The sequence below is a fragment of the Andrographis paniculata genome, unplaced genomic scaffold (genome assembly GCF_009805555.1).
Source record: "Andrographis paniculata isolate CXL003 unplaced genomic scaffold, ASM980555v1 Contig34END, whole genome shotgun sequence".
Classification (NCBI taxonomy): Eukaryota; Viridiplantae; Streptophyta; class Magnoliopsida; order Lamiales; family Acanthaceae; genus Andrographis; species Andrographis paniculata.
This window is the reverse complement of record NW_026137567.1, coordinates 2,717,632-2,739,845: the sequence shown is the minus strand read 5'-3', so window position 1 is coordinate 2,739,845 and position 22,214 is coordinate 2,717,632. Positions and strand designations below refer to the sequence as shown.

Sequence of the window (22,214 nt, the reverse complement as noted above, 5' to 3'; positions counted from 1 at the left end):
AGAGAAGCCATTATAAAATACTTGAACAATCCCTCTCAAGGAGTTGAGGAAGACATCCGGAAACAATCCCTATGGATAATGTTTTCTAGGTGGTGTTAATTCTATTGAATCTGCAAATTTGTTTCCAACTTAATTCATCCTATGTAGAGGTGAGAAAAATATCAAATATCGAAATGCTGCACATACCGTATCAAAAAAATATATCAAAATTTCGATACGGTAACATTTGAGTAAAGAAACTAGATAATTATATTTGAATTTAAACGAAAGAATAATAAAAAAAAAAAAAAAAAAAAAAAGAAAGTGGAGGTTTAGGATTAAGACTTTATACAACGTTGCTTATTGTGATCATATCAAAATCTGAAGCAATCATTCCTTAATAATTTGTTTTCATAGTTCATACGAATGTAAGAAACCATTATCCCATTGTTTTATAATCCAATCCTATCTCAGTCTGCAGGCAAAGTTACCTGCAGCTTACCTGATTTAATTTGATTTCAACATGAAATCGTGCATGTTGATTTGACCCCTCAGCAGACTAACCATCGTCTTTTCATTTTACAGCACCATATATAAGAGTATGATTTTATTAGGCAACAAATGAGTTGGGCTTTAGAACACACTTTGTGTAAAGCGAAGACAGTATTGCCTGAGTGAATGACGATACCTGAAGAGCCGACGACAACTCTTACTCATTAATGGTTCCAAGTGAATGAGGCCAAAGATTCATCTTCGCGAAATATCATTACTTAGGTTGGCTTCTCTATCCATCTGCAGATCAAAAGATACAAGTAGGATTATAAACATGTATGTATGAAAGTAGACTTACAACTTAAAATGCAAATGCATTCAGATTTCTAGAGTTAAATGATGACGATGTTGCACACTCTATTCTACTGATATTTAACATAAATCTTGTAGAATAAATTGCTTAAAACAATCAGATATTGCCCAATGAAGTTATTGTAAAATATTGAACGGTACCAACAATAGAAGAGCACTTCAGAAGTAACAATCGACACCTCGGGTGGAAACAGCATACAGAGGACACCTAAATGAATGTTTTCGCCAACAACTCTGTCAAATTCTCATCTGAAACTTCTCTTGTAGGAGCTAAATAGTGATTATTACCTATTAATCATTGTTTGGAACTTTGGATGTCTTTTTCTATCCAAAAATATTTCAAAACATCAAATTTACAAAGTATAAATCAGTATTTTTTTTTTCTTGCATAAGTATGAAAAATGCAACTATTTAGTATACATCTTCAATTATCAAACTATACTCAAATTCAAAATTTTCATGCTCGCTTAAACACATAATACTACATCATCGTATCTTATATTCTACACTTAAATCAATCATTTTACAATGGTTCTATCAAATCAAATATATGTTACAAATAAATATTAACTAAGCATAATCATTCAAATTAACAAGAGCACAACTATTTCACACATTCAAAACACCTGAAAATTTATGATCCTTGCTGCCTAGTTATGAAGGTGTCCCATGTTAATAATCACACAACACACACAAAATGTATATAAAATTTGCAAAACAATTTATGGTAGATATTCACATACCTTAACAAGGTTAGGAAACTTAAAGACTGTAGGATTTGCAGAACCGCTGCATCCACTAGTTCGGCTAGATCTCAGAGCATCCGTGCTTGATGGTTGAAGTCTCTGAGAAGGAAAAGCATGGCATGTGTCCTCAGCATCCAAGATAGATGATCTCAACTCATGGCTCGTTGGTTTTACCGCTTGCAAATCTGCATTCAGCTGAGCAGCAATAAAAGCATCAAATGAGTCAGGTACAGATATATTAGGCTGCAAGTTTGAGTGGTCCTCTTTCGCTTCCAGTTTGGCGCGAGCCTTGGCCTGCAAGGATACCTCAGACAACAGGCCTCCAATGCTTAAATTGGTAAAACTATCATCCCATGGAGACTGAGGTGGTGCAAGCCTCCCTTCGGCTGATTGTGTATCCAACTTTCTCTTGTTTGAAAACAAAGATGCTTCGCCTAATAATCCTCCAATGCTTGTATCGCTGGTTGTCAGACATATTGGTTGCAATGTTGATCTGTTCTCCAGTTTCATATCTGGGTTGCTTATCTTACATTGCAGGGATGCTTCAGACACTAGACCCGACATATTGATGTTAGATATTTGTCCAGCAGAGTCTTTGGCATTATTTGTATCTGATTCTTTAATTTTACCCATCAAAGAAATCTCAGAGAGTAGACCTCCAATGCTCAAGTTAGTTAAATCATCCCACGGTATTGTTGATTCTAAAGGGGCAGCGTCCGTCAACACTCTATCATCCTAACAAAAGAAGATGCAAACTCACATTCTCATAAGCAGCAGATCAAGTTTTAACTTCTGTCAGATAAGTGATCTATAAACCTAAAGTGTATTGGCCTTGAGGGAGGTTCAAATATATAACCGAAGGCAAAAGAGTAGATAATTTTAATATGTTGCCAAAAATTTACCTTGAAAACATACCAACACAAGAGCATGAAAAGAGTGTTTGGTTGTCATCTCAAACCGAAATCAATGCTATTCACTATGGATGGTTCCCAAAATAAATATACTATTTCCGCTCACAAAATATCAAATCAAAATACTATTTAAACAAAAACTCAAATCAACGCTCAACTTCAAATCAATTTTAAATCACAACCAAACAAACATGTTATCTCTATGTTTTAAATTGACAAGCATCATCTAATGTTTTAACTACTATCTGAGCTTAGCTATTGGACGTACAAGGATAATAACAAGGATTACATCTTAACTACTTCCCAATGAGATTTGCATTTTCAAAAAGACCATGGTAAAATTCAAACAATCACTTTATTTTATTTATTGCTCAATATGTGATGTTGATTCCACATTTATTAAGTAGCAATTTAATCAGGTTATTTGCATATTTATTTTCAGTCTTTCCTTTTCGAAAAAAACATGAGTTCCACACAGGACAATTGATATTTAATCTTATAATGAACCAAATCTGCCTAATAAGAAAAAGACTAACACTCACCAGTAATCACAAATTTTCTAAATTTTTTAAACAATTAATAAATTTCTATAAATTCAGCTTCACACAAATATAAGTGAAAATGTGCACCAAGAGATTACCAGAGTATCATTATGCACATCCAAGACCTTCAGTTCCTTCACATCCAACAGCAAGCTCTGTTTCACATTCTCTTTTTGCTGGTCTACGCGAGTCTCATGGTCATTTAAGATATTTTCTTGATTGTTTTTATCCAAAAATCTTCCAAAAGGTTTGTTGTTTCCCAAAGAAGAGATGTGATCCTCTGGAGGGCAAGATTTTGGAGGCACATTACATATCTCCAAAGGATTATTAGAGCCCCATCCATACCTGAAAGAAAAACAAGTGAAGTGGAATAAAAAGAAGTTCTCGACACATAACTGACTTCAATTTTCACACCTGAGGCAGAATACTGAAGGAGTTTTCACTGCAAGATACACATCCCACACAGTAATGGCACGATCATTAATAGTCCATCTTCTACTAGACAGGCGCTGTTCCAATTTCATAGTGTCGGGCACAAGCATTAGCTGTCCAACTGCTACACTTGAACTGCCCCATTTTGTATCCAAGTGCCTAACAACCGATGATATCTTCTTCCGAGCACTCAAAGTGAGTTCCAAAAATGGGTTATAACCATCCTGCAACAAAATATAGCAAAAGGAAAGACACCTAAGTATTTCAACGCATTACTTCATTAGTTATCAATTTATAAAAGAAATGGGGAAGCCTATTCACTTTTGGCACAGCACAATATATACCTTCTCTAATCCTCGCCGAGTGTTCTTATTTACTGGGAAAAGCTGTAATTTAATCTTTGAATGTGGAATCTGCTTCCTTAGCTGTGGCTCTAATTTAGGCGTCCTCATTTTCTCTGCGACAGATTCCACACAATAGTCTATAAACATGGAAGACAGCTGCAAGATATGTATCAAACAAACATTCACTTTGTCTGGATATATGATTACTAATCCATTAAGAATAACTTACACAAATTCTTGCACAGATATACTAGCTTCGAGAATTGAATAATTATGCAATCTGCTACCTCTGTTCAAATTCAAATTAATCAATACGCCATGCCTTAGAAATAACCATCTTCAAGCTTATATTTTCTACCAAACTTACTCATTACAGTGTAGATTTAATGTAATAATAATAACACTATTTCATTGACTCAACATCAAATGCCCTCCCTCTGAGATCATTGCTCTCATAGCGCACCAGACTATAAAATTATTGGCCACATAAATTAACCACAAAAACTAGTGACTACATAACGAACTTTCAGTAAATTTCAAATACGTGAGAGGTGGGAATCCAGACCAAATCTGAAGAAAGCAAGTACGACGCAAAGCCAAAATCAACCAGAATAAACGAAAAAGCAGGTATCGTTCTAGTTGAGCATTAATTCGTCGATCATATTATCCCATTTGCAATTAAAACCTAAGAGTACCAATTAATATCTTCACTATAGAGGTAAAGATATTCTCAGAAGAAACTGCAGCTTCATCAATTCAAGCAAACAAAGATCATTTAGAATGGAGAAAAATAAAAAATAAAATTGGCGAGATCAGATTCAAGAAACGCCTTCGGGGCAAGCAATTTGACGAAATTCATTCAAACAGGCACACAATCGATCACAAATACACAAAATTCATACATATGCATATACATACAAACAGAATGAATCCTTGTCTTCCACATATACTGCTGAAGGCCAGGCCAGGCCGGTCTCCCCCACTAGCTATGCGGCGTTGATCGTGCGCGCTGATGCTTTTTGTGGGCACGGTGGCGGGAATTGTTTTGGGTCAGCCGCCGCCTCAATTTTTTGATTTTTAAAGCAAACCAAACTGGCGGGGTGTTGTGGTCCTGGACCAATATTGACTGCCGAGAGAATCCAGACTAATCTGAGCCAACCGTTACTGTGGGCTCCACAAAGTAATATTGTCGATGTAATCTACTATGGTAAAATTTTCATTTTATTATTTCCTCGTGAAAGTATAATTTTTTTCATTTTCTTATATCTTATTTTAAAATATTATTTTTTAAATTTTTTTAAAAAAAATTATATACTAGTACATAAATATTTTTAATTTTTACTTAAATTACAAAATATCATTATACATCCAATTACTTTAAACAAAAAATTAACAAAAATGTTAAAATATTTTCCATACTTTCATCTACCAATAAAATATTATTATTTTTTAATCTATTGTAAAACAGTAAAGACTTAAAAAAAAAAAAAAAAAGGATGAAGTATTATTTTAATTAGTACAAATTATAATTTAATAATTTTTAACTAAATATCAAAATACAGATATTTTATACTTTTTCATACTCCCTCAGTTCTAGAGAAAATGTCCTATTGGGATAGACACAGAAATTAAAAAATAATATTATTTAATTAAAAATGCATATAAAGTATAAAGTTAAAATATTAAAATATCATTATTTTTTGAATGATTTTAAAAAAATAGGTTAAAGTAATAATTAAAGGTAGTTTGAAAAATTAATAATTTCGTTATAAAATGAAGACCACAATTACTGAATAATAAAATAAGACAATTGTTTTTATACAGACGAAAATAAAAAAACAAGATTACTCTATTGGAACTAATGAAGTATTATTTTAGTTTAATATTAAAGGTAAAAATAGATATTATATTATTTTATTACATTATATTTATAAAGCCTTAATTTAATTTATCCACATACAAAAATTAAATAAGAAATTTATTCATGGACTGAACGAATATTTTTTTAATTGTTATTACTCTTATAATATTTTTTATATCAATTCAGGTAATGTTAATCTGTGGTTTTTTGAAAAAAAAAAAAGATTTAATGTGTAATTTAAATAGAGTATTTGTTTTATTTTTATTTTTATAACACTGGAGTTCTTAGTTGCTATTTTATTTTATTTTATAAAGTTGAGTGACCTTTGAGTAAATACAAGTCAATTATGAGGTGTTTGGAAAAAAATTTTTTTAAGAGTTTTTAATTTATTAAACAATTTTTTGGACCCAACTTATTAAACAATAAGGTTGTTTAATAATTTACATGTTTGGTAAATTAGTTTTTTGAAATAATTTTTTGGACCCACCTAATTTCTAAAAAACTAATAAACCCAGTGTTTTGGAAGAGTTTTTTCACTTTAATTTGGCTTATTTTTAATTTATCCTTGAAAATTAATTATTTATCTCATACATATAAATATATTTTTATTGCAGTATTTATTAATAATTTATTAAATTATAATTTTATTTTTATAAATTTAAAATAATTATTATTATTAATTATTACATATAAATTATTTTATTTGTAAAATATATAAATCTATTAAAATTAAATCAGATAGAAAAGACAAATATTATTAATTTATTTATATATTTTTTTATTATATAAATTTTACATTACAATAAACAATAATTAACATAATATATATATATACATGAAATATTTATTATTTCATATTTTACATAATTTCAATAAAAAAATATTATAATAAAAATATTTTTTTCAAATCTAAAATAAAAAAAAAAAATTTCATAATATTTTAATAATTTTGAATAATTGATAACAAAAATTGTCATAAATTTTAAATTAAAATGAACGAAATTAAATATTTTAAAATATAACATTTCAATGTCCTTAATTGTTATTTTACGTATAAATAACTAATTGAATTCCGCTAGCAGCTAATTGTCAATCGCACCCATAATGATTAGTGAAAATGTATAAGAAGTTTTTTCATTTTTATTTTTTGACTTTATAAAATAATTATATGTCTAATAATATATTTGTAATTTAATTAAAAGTTAAAAGTATTTTGATATTATCATATAATTACTTTTGCTAAAATAAAAAATAAATACTTTTAAGTGAAACCGACGAAATTGTAAAAATAGTAGTTTGGGTTAACACGGGAAGTGTATTAAAAAATATCTTATTTTTATATAAATTATATACTACTTCTCTCGTATTCATTTTTTATTTATTTTTTTAGAACTTTAAGTATTAATATTATATTCATACAGGTACAAATCAAGATAAAAAAAAAAAAAAATCTTTATTGGTGTTGTATAGTGCAAACTAATGATATTTGTATAAAAGATTATACAAATGTAAGAATATTTTTAATGGTAAGTATAATTATGCAAAAAAAATAAATAAATGCATTGTTAAGAGACGAAGGAAGTAATACCTTTCAAATTTATATCTTTTTTATTATTGATGACTCCAAATATGAGCATATTCTTAGGTTGACAAAAATGTGTATTACTTGAATTTCTGCATAAGAACCATCAAAATAATTCGTAATCGGCATACAATATTGATATATATCACTAGGCATGATCCAGAATTCGTTGTTGAGACTATTAACGATTTTTGCCCTCTTAAGCGGTATTCTAGAGCTAGAAAAGTTAAGGCAGACGCCGCAAGCGACAGCCGCCTTCGCTCGCAAGCGCCCAAGACACACTTTGAAAACACTAAGGCATGAGAGGCAAGCGGCCACCTTCATAGCCGCAAGCGATAGCCTCTCCCGCTTGCAAGCTCCACTCCAGATGCCCGCCGCTGCAGACTATCACCAGATTTCAACTAAGTACTTCAAATGCAGCGGTACAGCCATTCCAATTCCAGCTAGCACAAGCGAGCCGAGCTACGCTGATGCCCTCCTGCTCTCCAGCAAGCGAGGAAGATCTGTGCCCTCAACGCAAGCGAAGCGAGCACCCTGGGAGTTATGGCCAGCAACTGCTTTAACAGAATAACCACCAGCAACCGCCTAACTGCCCAGCGGTTGGAACTGCCTAACAACTTCTTGCAACCATCTCTTTACACCTGCTATAAATAGGGCCAGATATCTTTATGTAGATTGATCGAATTCTTGGACAATTTCAGAATATACACAGCGTTCGTCGTCTTCCTGTTTTCCGAGAGCTCCAACCTTGTAAGGGAGTTCTCCACAGGAAAGGCCAAGGGAGTGGGCGTCTTCCCTCTCCCTTGGCCACGTCTTTAATGCTTTCTTAGATTAGATTACTGCTTTCATTTACAGTTTTGTAGTCTAATCCTTTTCGCGTTTTCGTAGTATATAAGGAAATATCATTCCCTTCTTCAAATTAAATTCTTCCACAATTTTCCATACTTATATAAATCAATTTTAGAGAATTTCATATCACTGGTATAGAGCGAGAGACGAGTTGATTAATTAAGCCTTGTGATGCGCCAAAAGCGGTCTCAAGGTAGTTCAACGTAGTTAGGTACGCGGGAGCCTTGTCGACCTACTTAACTACTGTGCTAAATTTGATTCTGATAAAATAGTACCAACATCATGGGGTAAAGCCACTAATGAGGTAGAAATTGGGAAAATTAACGGGACATAGACGGGGGTCTATTAGGTCGCAGAAATTCCTAGTGACAGTAGCGTTTCTTTCTTATAATGTCTTAATTCTGGGTGTCATTGAAGTCTTATTGTAAATCCCCCCAGGCCAAAATACCAGTGTGATGAGTTCTTTATAATCGAGTTTATGTAATTACAACATCTTTCTATCATCATTTTCGTAATATACATATATGCTTCCGATAACACATTTACGTCATTCGCTCGCTGCATCCAGGGAAATCTACCCATTTCGCAACGCACAGTTCAGACACAACGCCTCTCATTCACTTTAATTCGCTCATATACATATACATATAATATGCCGCTCACTCACATCACAATCCTCTGGTAACCGCGATTCATCCATACCCCGATCATTTGTTTACCATTGGAACTCTGCCTCTCGCTTTCGCTTCGCTCGTCTCCGTTTATTTTTACTGATTTATTTACCGCTTTCAGTAGAAGGTTCAAGCCCGCTCCAAGCGGACCCTTTTCTTTTCTTCGTCGCTTCTCCAAGATTTTTACCATTGAAATTCATGACTTTAAATCCTTGTGTTCGACCTGGAAACTCACCAGTAAAAAGAGTATAAATAATTGTGATAACTATCCAGGGTCTACAACCACACAATTGTTATATCTGATCGTTCTTCTATAAAAACTCTACTCATTGATTTTCGAATAAAATTCCCTGCGAATTGATATACAACCTACAATAACTATCAAATTTTGTTATCAATTATTATTATAAAAAAATATTCTCGTTTATTTTTTAGAAAAAATATATCATATTTATTATTTTTTACTATAAAAGTCTGAAATTGTTCAAATTTTATGTGCAAAAATTATTTACTTAACGACTTGAACAATTCTCTGTATGGTTTCTACATGTGTGCCCTAATGACTAAACAGTTGTGGAAGACGTTAGAGAAAAAGTACATCACCGATGATGCTAGTGCCAAGAAATTCATTGTGGGACAGTTTTTTAATTTCAAGATGGTGGACGAAAAGAGTGTTACGAAGTAGTTTGATAAGTTTCAATTGATTCTACGTAAGTTTCAGGCCGAAAGGATGGAGTTGAGTGAAACCTTCCAAGTAGCAATGATAATTGAAAAATTACCGTCTGGTTGAAGTGATTTTAAGCTTTAATTGAAACACTAACGGAAGGGAACGAATATGACGAGACTCATCAATCATCTCTAAACTGAAGTGTAGCATAGATCGAATATAGCAAGTAATAAATATTTGATGCTTAGAAGCAAGGCCAATGTGATCGAACATAAAGACCAAGGCTCTCATTTCAAGACTGCTCCGAGGACAATGAGAAGTTGAAGCCATTTGGCGGCGTTGATAAAGCAAAAGCAAAATTGACGAGTAGATTCAAGGGCAATTGTTTCAATTGTAGGAAGTTAGGACACCGTTTGACAAACTGCAAGGGGCTGAAAATGGAGAAATAGGTAAATATGACAAACATTGTTACTAAAGAGGAAGAACCATTTGATCTGACATGTGTTGTCTCTTAGGAAAACTTGGTATGATCGAGTAAGAAACAATAGTGGCTCGACACGAGAGCAATATGCCATATATGTATGAACATGAATCAGTTCTTCTTGTTGAAGCCTATCAAAAGAGAAATGATTTACATGAGAAATTATGCTCCTGCCAAAGTCAAAGGGAGAGGAAAAGGCTTTTGAAAATGACGTCTAGAAGAGTTGTGATGCTAACCAATATTTTGTACGTGCCGGCAATGACAAAAAATCTAGTCTTGGGAATGCTCTTGATAAAACACAACTTTAATATTAATATGAATGGAGATAATTTTATTTTGCACAAATCGGAAGTGTATGTGGATAAGGGATCTGTAGAGAATGAATTATTGAAATGATTTATTACGAGAGTCATTGAAAATAATAATAAGTTTGTTTCTTATATTGTTGAATTTTCTATTTTATGGCATAATCTATTAGGTTATGTTAATTATAATTCAATACATCAATTACTAAGTTTAAACCATATACCATTGTTTGAATTAAATTAATATAAATGTGAAATTATGTTGAAGCAAAACAAAGTTGATCGTCATTCCAAACAATTCAACGTGAAATTGAACCTCTTGAATTGATTTACAATGATGTATGCGATTTAAAATTCAGAATAACACATGGTGTTAATAAATATTTTATTACATTAATTGACGATTATACAAAATTATGTTATGTGCATTTATTTAAAAAAGAAATTATGAGGTACTAAGTAAATTTATTTTGTACAAAAATAAAGTAGAAAATCAGCTTAACAAACAAATTAAACGAATTAAAGTGATAAAGATAGAAAATACGAAATTCCGATGGGTGAATCACACATTAAAATAAATAATGAATGTGATGTTATTAAGTTGTGGACTGCCCCAAAACATGTGGGGGGTAGAGGAGCTATTTTAAGCAGTATTATATGCTTCAACATCATTTCTTAGAAAAAAATGGAAAAAACCCTTTATGTACATAAAATATGTACATAACAGTATTGTTTATTGTTTCTTGGGATATCTTTCTCCAAGCCCGGTTTGGGCAAAATCACCGTGCACAGTGATTTGGGCGCTAAATCGGGCGAACCTGCAAACCACTGCAGTGCAGCAGAAAAGACCTGCAAACCGCTGCAGAGCAGCACAAAAGCTGCACTTTGTTTTTTTTTTTTTAAATTTAAAATATAAATATAATTCAAATATTTTATTTATTTAATATTTATAATTATTATAAGTTAAAAAAATATACAATATATATGTCATTTTGTAGAGAATAAAATTTTTTATAATACAAATAAATAAAAATTTAAATATATATGTTAGATATAATATAAATTCATAATCAAATCATACAATATGAATTTTCTCAATTAAATTTAATATATATTTATATTATTTTATTCATTATCCATCATATCAATACACATCAAAACTCCCCAAACCCAAACCCTAACCAAATCCAAACACACAAAAGAAACAACAAAATTCAAACTCATCCCAAAATTCAAATAAAAACCAAACTCAAACGCAAATTTCCCCAAACCTCCCTAAAGAAACACACCCTTGGTATTCGATTCAAAAACTTCCGTATATCCCAAAAAAATACAATAATGGAATATCTTGACCCAATATTTCGTGTTCTCGGTTGGCCGAACTATATTTCGCACCTACTTTTGTAGGAACATATTTTCAAAAAATGATGCATGGAAAGAGACAAATCTGAATTCGAACTATGTCAAGAACCTGAGCTCAAAAGAAGCTGGCGAGTATGAGTTGAAAAGTCATTTAAAGATGACTATTTCATATATCTTTTATAAACGAGCCTCAAACGTATGGACAAACTATGAGATCTTCTGAAGCGCCCCTCTGAAAAGAAGTCATAAAAAGTGAAATCGATTTTATTCTTTATAATTACATATGGGAACTTGTAGATCTTCTACCTAGCTCAAAACGTCTCGGATAAAAGTGGATCTTCAACGGGAAACTTAAACCGGATGGCACAATGGACAAGTACAAGGCTAGACTTGTAATCAAATGTTATAGACAACGAGAATGACTAGATTATATTGGTATATGTTCTCATGTCATAAGAATAACATCCATTAGGATGATCCTAGTGATAGCTGTTATGCGAAATCTTTAAATACATCAAATGGATGTCAAAATAGCTAGATTGAGAAATTGATAAGAAATTTACATGGAATAACCATAATGTTTTACTATTCCAAGAAAAAAAAAATAAAGTGTGTAGAATTGTAAAATCATTGTACGGACTTAAACAAGCTCCATAGAAATAGCATGACAAATTTAATCATACCATGATGCATAGTAATTAAGTGTATATATGTAAAGACCACTGAGTCAAGTTATGTAATTATATGTCTTTACTTAGAAGATATACTTATCATGGGTAGCAATGATAAAATCATCAAATCTACAAAAGACATGTAAAATTCTAAATTTGACATGATATATATAGGTTTCGTTGATGTGATTTTAGAAATCTAGATCAAAAGAACCAATGATGGCCTGATACTAAGTCAAACTTATTATGTAGACAAAATATTTGAAAATTTTAACAATGATGACATAGGAATAGCGAGAAACCCACTATACACAAGTATCCATTTATTCAAAAACCATAGAGAGAACAAATCTCAAATTGAGTACGTTTGAATGATTGAAAGCTTGATATACCTTATGAGTTATACCAGACATGATATAGTTTATGCTATAGGAAAATTGAGCACGTAAACGAGCAATCCAAGTCGCGAGCATTGGAAATCCATTGTTCACGTACTTAGGTACTTACGACACACTTGAAATTATATGTTGTACTATAACAGACATCCGGTTGTAGTAGAAGACTACTTAAATATAAATTAGATATCTAACACATTCAATTCAAGATCAATTAGTGGATATGTGTTTACACTAGTTGGTGCAACATTCTCCTAGAAATTCTCATAACAAACAATTAATGTCAAGTCCAAAATTGTTTTGAGTTCATTGCTTTGGACAAAGCTGAAGATGAGGCGGAAAAAATTCGCCACTTTCTTAAGGACATTCCATAATCGGACAAACATGTTTCTGTCATTACCCTTTATTGTGACAGTAAATCTGTAATTGATAGAGCATAAAACACAATGTATGATGGTAAGAATCGACATATTTATCATCGACTTAATTTCATAAAACAAATTATCAAAATTAAGATTATTGTCATAGTTCACGTTGTGTCAAACGATAACCTTCATCAATCAAGATACTCGTACATACAAATTTTCGTATACAATAATGTTGTTTTTAGACACCCTCTAGGGAGGGTAAAATGGGAATAGCATTGTAGAATGGGTGTGGAGTGAAATATTCGGACGTGCTCATAGCCAAATAGAGGCGGCACCTGCCATGCCATGCTGTAATGCCACGTGGCAGGCCGGATATGACAAAGCACCCACCCTCGCAGTATAAAAGGCCCATTCTCCTCCATTTGTGAACTCGAGCACGGAGATTCATCTCAAATAGGGTTTTTGCGAATCCGCAAGGATGGCCAAGAAGAGGAAATCCGACGCCACCAGGCTTGATGAGGTGGATCGAGGAATGTACACATCCTTCTGCGGTGCGGCAAACTTTCTCTCTCAGTTGTATTCGCAGGCCATGCACCACCAGCGCTCCTCTTTCCATGCCGGCGAACGCCACGCCTTGGTTTGTTTAGCCTTCTCTCTCTCTCTATATATATATGTCTATGCAATCGATTGATTTTGCTCAATTTTATTATTGATTGGTTATTATTTTCTTTTTTATTTGCTCCTGGGTTTGGGGGCTTTTCGTCAATTGAGGGTTTCGTTTGGGGGGCGGCGTTAGTCGGAAACGGTTTGTTTAGGACGGGATAGAGTGGTCATATGGGGATTTAGGTTGAGTTGTTTGTCAATTCAATTCCTGTTCGTTCTGAAGGCCATTGCTGATAATTGAAAGAAAATGGATTTGTTCTCGGACTTCTCGCTCTTCGTGTTCACCTGGATTGAATGTTATGTGGACAGACCATTCCTTAAGGTTGGAATGCACGCTGTATAGGATTTTGATGTCTTTGCTGGCATTGGTAGCTATTGTTTTTGTTGGGTTCCCGAAAACAATTAATCTAGATTATTTGTTTTTGACCTTCTTTTCTCTCAATGCAGGAGAAAATTTACAGTTGGATTTTGAGGCAGCAAGAAGATGGAGTTAGAGTAATGCCTGCTGACATCATTGCATATATTGAGGTTCATTCGGTTGCTAATTTTGTTATAGCTATTCTCTACTTCTTGTGAACTAGCATTGACTTATTTGTGATTGCTTGATAATTTGGTAATGCCTGTTAATATGCCAATTCCTTTTTACTTTTTTTATTTCTCTTGTATTACTGGCTTGCATATGAAGAATATACTGTGGTGGGTTGTTAATTGTTATGTGTATGCAGCTTATAATTGTTGTTAGCTTGCAATTTAGAATCAAATATTTGGTGGTTATGAACATGGATGCAAGTCATAGAGACAAATTAGAAGGAGAGACTGTTCTGGTTATGCATCTTCATAATAGCACCCTAGAAGTATTTTCTGGTTTTATGTTTCTTAGACAAAGTGAGTTGGTTGAGGCTTAGGCTGGATGTAGTTGAGCTTTTCTGCTATGATTTCTTGTTGATCAAATGATTTCCATTGTTCTTTCTAGTTTACTGTTGCTGGAATTGAAAAAAATATTTAAGATAATTTGTTAAGCTTTGTGTAAGTGTGTGTGAGTAATCCAGAATGGAATGCCTTCACATTTCTTTTCTTGTTATACACTTCCAAGTGGTTGATGAGTATTTACCTTTCTAACAAGATGCCTGTTTATGTTCTTACAATACCTCTACCTAATCGGGAGGGGCACATGTTTATTGCTGTTGCAGCTGCTGAATTTATATTGTGCCACTATTTGTTTATAGGTTGGAGTAACTTGTGGTATGGTGTTTTCATAATAACTTGGTTCATTCATGCATGCATTGATTGTGTAAGGAAATGAAAGATAAAGTTTGATTATATGTTTGCAGTTGTTCTTCTCTTAAAAATGATATGGTATCTCGAGTAGTTAAACCTTATTTTGAAGAGTTCTATTCCAAAAGAAAGAAATCCATTGATGTTACTAGCAAATTCTGGATTGATTTTACATTTTCAAACATATGAACTTTCATACTTCACTGTATCTTGATTTCTTCTTTTATGCTGCATGCGAGTAGTTTTAACCTTTCCCCGAGGGAATGCATAACATAGGCAGTATCCTTCTAACAACATGTTCTTTCAATGAATTAAACTATTTGCAGAATGAATTTGATTGTGGAACAGATGAGCATCCATCTTCCCCTAGGGTTCCTTTTCAGCCACAGAACCCATCTCATTCTGCAATGCCAACAGCTCACTCAGGAGTTGCCATACATTCTAATGGATGTGGTCCTGCTACTACTGTTGGACAAGGAACACGCCCAGGAAACCTAGACCAATCCAAGAACACCATTTTCTCCAATGCGCTCTCTAGCCCCATTCGTCGTAGTCTCCAGAGCTACCACTTATCACAGCAAGGAAGCCACTTTGCAAACAATGGTAGCCAAATCCGGGATTCGAACCCCCCTAGCTTGAATGATACTCCAATGGATATCCACCCTGATAGCCCTGGCCATGATTCTCTTTGTTGAAACCATCCTTTTCAAAGAAAGTTACTGTCAGAGAGGATGAAACTTAATGGGTATGGCAGTGGCATTATAAAATTCCTATACAAGCGTTGACCTGAAAAACATATATGGGTGTCCAAATGTGCCAATGTTTAAGGACAAGAAGCGAATTTGTGGAAGCAGCCAACTCGAGGTAATTGTGTAGCCTGAGTAGATTGTCAAATATGTGGGCATTGCTCTTCTCTTTCTTTTTTTTTTTTTTTTTGGTTTTTGTTTATGTATAAATCTAATCCAGTATTTTCCTAATGTTTTCTAATTTCTGTCCGACATATGTTGATTTCGTCCGGTGTCTGAACAAGTGGTATTTCAGTATATTGGTTAATTGATTTAGTTCCTTCAGTTGTGCTTTTACATTTGTTTTGTTTCCTTAGTTACATTGTAGTGTTAAGTTCTTGTGGATGTAGTATTATTTTGATAGTCTTTTACATTTTGTTGATCGAAATTTTTTTTCTGTACTAGTGCAACATATTATGCCATGGTTTTTGGAAGATTTGGATTTGATGACTATGAGATGTATGCATTAGGGGCAGATGCTTTTACCTGTTTCTTATTTCTTGACATGTATCTATTCCTTTTGTTGTCCTTACCTTATTCTTTCATTAGATATTAGTTTTTATGGTTAAGCCCAATGAGCTTGTGTGTATAGGTATAATTGTATATCTCCGTTATAGTGTATTAAAGCGGGCAAAAATTGACCCGGGCAAAAACTGACCCGACACGACGACCCGACACGAAATAATTGGGTTTGGGTCAAAGATTTCAACTCAATTATGTATACGGGTTGACACGAACCCGACGCGATAATAGACGGGTCGGATTAGAGTTGAGACTCTCAACTCAAATCTGACACGATAATCCGATTATAATATATTAATATTGATTAATATATTTATTTTATATATAAAATAATTATAATTTAATTTTTTTTCATAAATTAATTTAAATTAAGTTTAATTTTAAATAATTCAATCTAATTTACGCGCAAATCATTAAAAATTAACATAACACGACAACAAAACAAAAAATTATTTAATTTGAATCAAGAAATTAGATTTAATTATGTATACGGGTCAACGAGTCAATCCGAATCCGACACGATAATAAATGGGTTAACACGAACTCGACACAATAATAAACGGGTTCGGGTTATGGTTGAGTAATTTAACCCGTTTAAAGTAGTCAACCCGACACGAATCGACCATTCTCGCCTCTATAGTGTATAAAAATATGATTTCAAAGTGAATATGGAATTATATTTTCTCTTGCATCTCTTTCACCAATAGTGTGTGACAGAAGTTAAATTGTCTAACCATAGTAAATAAAATCTAGATATTATATTGGGTTTCATTTAGTGAATTTGATTTATGAAATTGTGTACCTTATTTATTAATTAATGCTAGAAAATTAGATAGATAGATAAATTATTGTATGTTTAAAAAAATCTGAAGAATAACTTAAAAAATTGTTTGAACTTAATTGTTTTCATCGTTTTTCAAAATTTGGAAAAATAGTCTAACTTTTAGAATCTTGTTTGCATTAGTTAAAAATTTGGATAATAAGTATTAGTAATTATTTTGTATTAAAATATCCAAATTATTTTAAATTACAATAAATTAGCATTTTATTAGGCTGAATTTAACATCTAACATTTGATGAGATTAATTACAAAATTCAGCATTTTTTTTAAATTGTATGAAAATATTTTAAAATTCAATAGATATCACATTGTCAACAAATCCTAAATTGATATTCTATGAAATTTACAACACCATAGAATGCATATTGTGAGTATGCTGAAAAAATTCAAAATGGACTCACATCGGAGGTAACATATACAATATTGTTATTCATTGTTGTATTATATTTTATTATTAATTAAAATAAATTAGCATTTTTTTTAATTGATTTCACCGATTGAGATAATTTTATGTATTATTTAGCATTATTCAGTATGACATTTGATAGAATAAAATACAAAATTCATTATTTTCTATATTATATTAAAGCATTTTTAAATGTCAATAAAAAATTATAGGGTAAAAATGTTATTAAAAGTTTGCACGAAACATTATATTTGACCAAAACTGATATTTGGTTCTAAATAAATACCTAAATTATGCAAGTTATACACAATTAAAAAGCTTAAAATATTTTAAATGATTTTTTTAATAAAATAAATAAATAAATAATTGATTAATCAACTATAAAAATAAATGATTGATCAATTATTTATTTATTTATTTTATTCAAAAAATAATTTTTTATTTGTATAAAACTTTGAGTAATTTAGGACTTTATTTAGAACCGAACATCATTTTTGGACAATGAGAGGGTGTTTCATTAACAATCCGGGTGGTATTCAGGACCATCCTAAAAAATTGTCAACCGTCCTATCAAAATTTTAATCAACAAATGAGATTTCAGTTAGGGGTAACATGTAATTTAATTTTAATAATTAATAAGTCAATGTTTTGTTCCCCCCATAAATTAGGGGAATATGAATACAGATAGATGCAGGTCGTATTCATAATTTTAGTCAATTCACATAAAAAAAAAAAATAACTACATCTTCTTTCACCGATATCCATCTAAGAAAATAAATTGTGAAAAGTCGGAGCGTAGAACAAGATGAAGCAAAATGATATGCATTTCGGTCAGTTCCAGTGTATTTTGGACGAAGATAACGTTTTAGAAATTACAGAATGGGGTAAGTTTTTTTATCAATTGCGAAAGTAACGTATTGACGAATTTTTATTACATCATATACATATTTTCTAAACATCATATTCTAAATATATATGCATCATAGTCGTATTAGTCGATCCACGTATAAATAACTGCACACAAGAATTAACAATAGAAGACTTAAGGGTGTGTTTGTTTGGGGGTTTGAATTTTGAATTGGAATTTGAATAGTAAAAATTTTGAATTTGAATAGTTGTATGATGTGATATAAATAGATGTTGATGTAATGTTTTGAATGTAAAATTGATTTTTAGTATAATATAAAAAATGAAAAATAGGTGTTTGATTTGATATTTTCGGGGGAAAAAAATTGAATGAATAGTGTAAATCCAATCCAATCCCCCAAACAAACACATTGTCAAATCCAATATATGTGCGAATGATATGCAGCCTGAAATTTAAAAAAAAAAATGGTTTACATTATTTTCTTAAGACGATTTGAAATTTTATTGTGTTTTTGTAGAATTTATGTAAGTACTCACTTAAAAATTTTAATTTTCTAATATAATTTAATCGATTGCTCTATGAAATTATATTTGAAACCAATAAGATAAAGAGTATAACTTTATCCAAATTTTAAAATGTTGAATTAAAATAATTTGCCCTTAAAGTTAAGATCAACATCCTACAAGTATGAAAGTTTGAACAGTCTTCAAATTAAATCATATCTATTATTTTTTTCATTATTCAAATACCTAAAAAATATATAAAAAAAATTATTCAATCATATACTACTACCTAAAAAAACGAAAGCAAGTAATTTAATTACTCAATATTCGCGCACAAGCGACATCATAATACTAAATTTCGTAAAATAAACAACATATCTTAGAACAATATATATCATTTAACTTTTCAGGTGACGACTATTTGACAAATGCATCTTTTTCAACCTCCAATAATGCGTACAAGTCATATTGTAGATTGCGTATTGACAAATATTTGTTGTGCAAAAACAAATGCAAAAAGTGAAAATCAAATATACAATACATTCATTATTGCCGCAATAAAAAAAAGTACAAAAATAATAGTAAAGTTTACCTCAATAATAAACAAACATGTCCAAAGAATGTTGTCATTCAATTATACATATAAATATAATGATGAATAATATATATAACATAATCTATCATTTAAACTTGACTAATACACCATAATTATTCAATATATAAATCATAAATAAAAATCATAAAAATGAAATATATCATAACTATACGTGCAACATCCCTATATGCAACTTACATAATTTATATATGACCTACTGAAGTTATATATCATATTTATAAATATAATGGTGAAAAATATATCTAACATAGTCCATCATTTAAATCTGATAAATATATCATAACTATGCAATATGTAAATCATAAATATGAACTATAATATGAAATAAAAATACGCACAATAATGTTTAGTATCATCAGTCTATCATGAGTTAAACATATGTGTCATGAATATACATCGTACGTGTCCGAAGGCCAACAAAAATATTTTTAAGAATAACTGTGTTTATATGTTTTTGTAAAAGAGACTAATCAAGAATGACGCATGATCACTATGAAAACATTGCGCAGTATTGAAAATACAACCACCAAATGTGTCCGCTTGGCCGAAAGAGCTTCTCATATTGAAATCTGCTATCTTTCATGGTATAGATGGTACTTTAATGTGCTTCGTTATCTTCATTTCGGATTTAATAGAAGCCTTGAGATCTCGCTTAGTTGAATCTGTCATTGGAAGATTCGTCAAATGTTAAATAGAAGAGGAATTGTGCGTCGTTACCGATTTCTGTCAAGTGCGGATGTGCAGATGGAATAGGAATTGATGGCAGCGACGGTTATTTGACGGCGGCGGGCATGGCTGGAGAGGTTGGCGGCGGCAGCGGGCGTGGCTGAAAGAGGTCAGCGGCGGCGCGGACTGTGTTGTAGGCGGAGGCAGCGCTACGGGAGAGAGGTATCTGCGTGATGAATTTAGGGCTTGGTAAATAAGATAGAGTGGAAAGGGTTAAAGGGTTAATATATATATATATATATTTGATTTTAAATTTATTTAAATAATTGTCATATTATAATCGGCGAGTTGATAGAATATTTCATAATGTATTTACTTGAACATTATTTAATTAAATTATATAAGAAGAATATTTCATGAAAAACATCATAATTGTATTATAGAAACATCATCTCGCGATATTGTATACATCTTTATAATTTGAATTTATACGATTTTAAAAATAATTATTTGCAAACGTTTTTATTTTGTTAAGAAAAACTTAATTCCAAAATTATCGGAGGTAGTTACAATACTTTTTTCCAATTGATTTTTTTTAATTAGATATCTTAATTAATTTTTTGAATTACCAAAATACCCTCGATCAAACTCAATCGTTGGATTGTCAGTAGAATTGATCTAACGAATTAAAAACATTCAGAATGCTCTTGAATTTTAATGAAAATCAGAAGGATACCAAACTTCTTCATGTAAACTTTACATTAATAGAGAAGTTTCACGCAATAAATAAAATACATTATTGTGTGCATTTTTACTAAAACACGGAAGGGAGTGTTATATAGTTTAACCAAAATTATACTCCCTCCGTCCAATTTCTATTGTCCTAAAGTATATTTGCACGATATTTCAGGTAATTGTTTTTTTTTGTTATCAATTGACAATTTTACCCTTAATTGTATGATAGAGATTAAAAGTAATAAATGAAGGGTAAAAATGTAAAATTTGTGTTTAAAAAAGGAAATAAAACAATAGTTGTTGGACGTCCCAAATAAGAAAATAGGACGTTAGTTTGTAGACGGAGGGAGTATTATTTGAGGTATTTAGCATCTAATACATACATAATTTATAAATTATGAAATTATGAAATTCCTAATTGAAATAACTACTAAAATTATCAATATAAAATATAAATCATTAATAGTATTTCCTTTTGTTAATAGTAATAATTGTTTTAATTTTATAGCAAAAATAATAATGATGTTTTTATCTTATAAATTCTCAGTACATTATACATCCACACCCGCCGCCGTCGCCGCCGCCCTGCTCAGTTCTTTCTCTATCTCCTCCTTTCCTAATTCTCTCCTTCTTCACCCACAGTTCCGTGGGAAAACCGATTTTGATTCCGGTTCGATGATAGTGCCGGTTCAAACCCGAACCGCCGGTCGAAACCGATTGAACAAGTGAGCCCATGTCAGAATGGGCCGAATCGTCCAGACTGTTCTAGGTTTGCTAAACCCTAATTCTCCATGGCTATATAAGGGCATCCGCTCTCATCTCTTCCTCACAGATCATGTCGTATTGCGGTGCTTTGCTGGTGATATACGTCGGTGTACTGTTCTCTTTAGGTTTTAGAAAAAAAAATTATTTTCGATTGATTGATTTTTACGGTGTCTGTGATGATGACTTCAAGGCTTGTTTCTCAAAACATTCGCAGTGGCCGCCTGAGAACTTTCGCCTTTCGCCGGGCTTGAGAGTTTGTGCTGCTTTATCCTTCCTTGGATGTCTGAGACACTTTCGATTTCTTATGCTGTTGTTTATTGTATTTGTTTTGATCTGTTTCCATGTTTAATTTTTTTTTTTTTTTTTTTTACTTTTGTTTAACCGTAATCGGTGAATGATTGATTGATTGTACAGTGTTCCGAGAGAGTCGATTGAATTCGTAATGATTTTGTTTGTGGTTTCTAAGAATTTTGAAGGTGGTTTGGTTGGGACTCCCAACTTCTGATCCCTTTCTCAAAACATTCGCAGTATCTGAGAGC

The 22,214-nt window shown here is 31.7% G+C and overlaps 2 protein-coding genes and 1 non-coding gene across 4 annotated transcripts; 2 read left to right on the top strand and 1 right to left on the bottom strand.

Moving 5' to 3' along the window:
* Positions 1-342: 342 nt before the first annotated feature.
* On the bottom strand, positions 343-4,848 carry LOC127248706 (uncharacterized). The gene is made up of 7 exons (XM_051271194.1): positions 4,737-4,848; positions 3,819-3,974; positions 3,457-3,698; positions 3,141-3,387; positions 1,587-2,324; positions 985-1,051; positions 343-771 (listed from the first exon to the last, which is right to left on the bottom strand). Exons 2-7 carry the CDS (start codon positions 3,963-3,965, stop codon positions 764-766), a joined length of 1,449 nt encoding a protein of 482 aa, XP_051127151.1. The 5' UTR covers positions 3,966-3,974; positions 4,737-4,848; the 3' UTR covers positions 343-763.
* An 8,619-nt stretch (positions 4,849-13,467) lies between these two features.
* LOC127248914 (uncharacterized) lies at positions 13,468-15,773 on the top strand. 2 transcript variants are annotated; one of them, XM_051271481.1, is made up of 4 exons: positions 13,521-13,667; positions 13,917-14,015; positions 14,141-14,221; positions 15,295-15,773. In XM_051271481.1, the coding sequence occupies exons 2-4, from the start codon at positions 13,941-13,943 to the stop codon at positions 15,661-15,663; spliced, it is 525 nt and encodes a 174-aa protein (XP_051127438.1). In that variant the 5' UTR covers positions 13,521-13,667; positions 13,917-13,940; the 3' UTR covers positions 15,664-15,773. The 2 variants fall into 2 exon arrangements, with proteins under 2 accessions (XP_051127437.1, XP_051127438.1); XM_051271480.1 differs by lacking the exon at positions 13,917-14,015 and having other exon boundaries at positions 13,468-13,667.
* A 6,070-nt stretch (positions 15,774-21,843) lies between these two features.
* Positions 21,844-21,966, top strand: LOC127248973 (small nucleolar RNA SNORD14). The gene has a single exon (XR_007838219.1). It is a non-coding gene; the product is annotated as a small nucleolar RNA SNORD14 (small nucleolar RNA).
* The last annotated feature ends 248 nt before the right edge of the window (positions 21,967-22,214 follow it).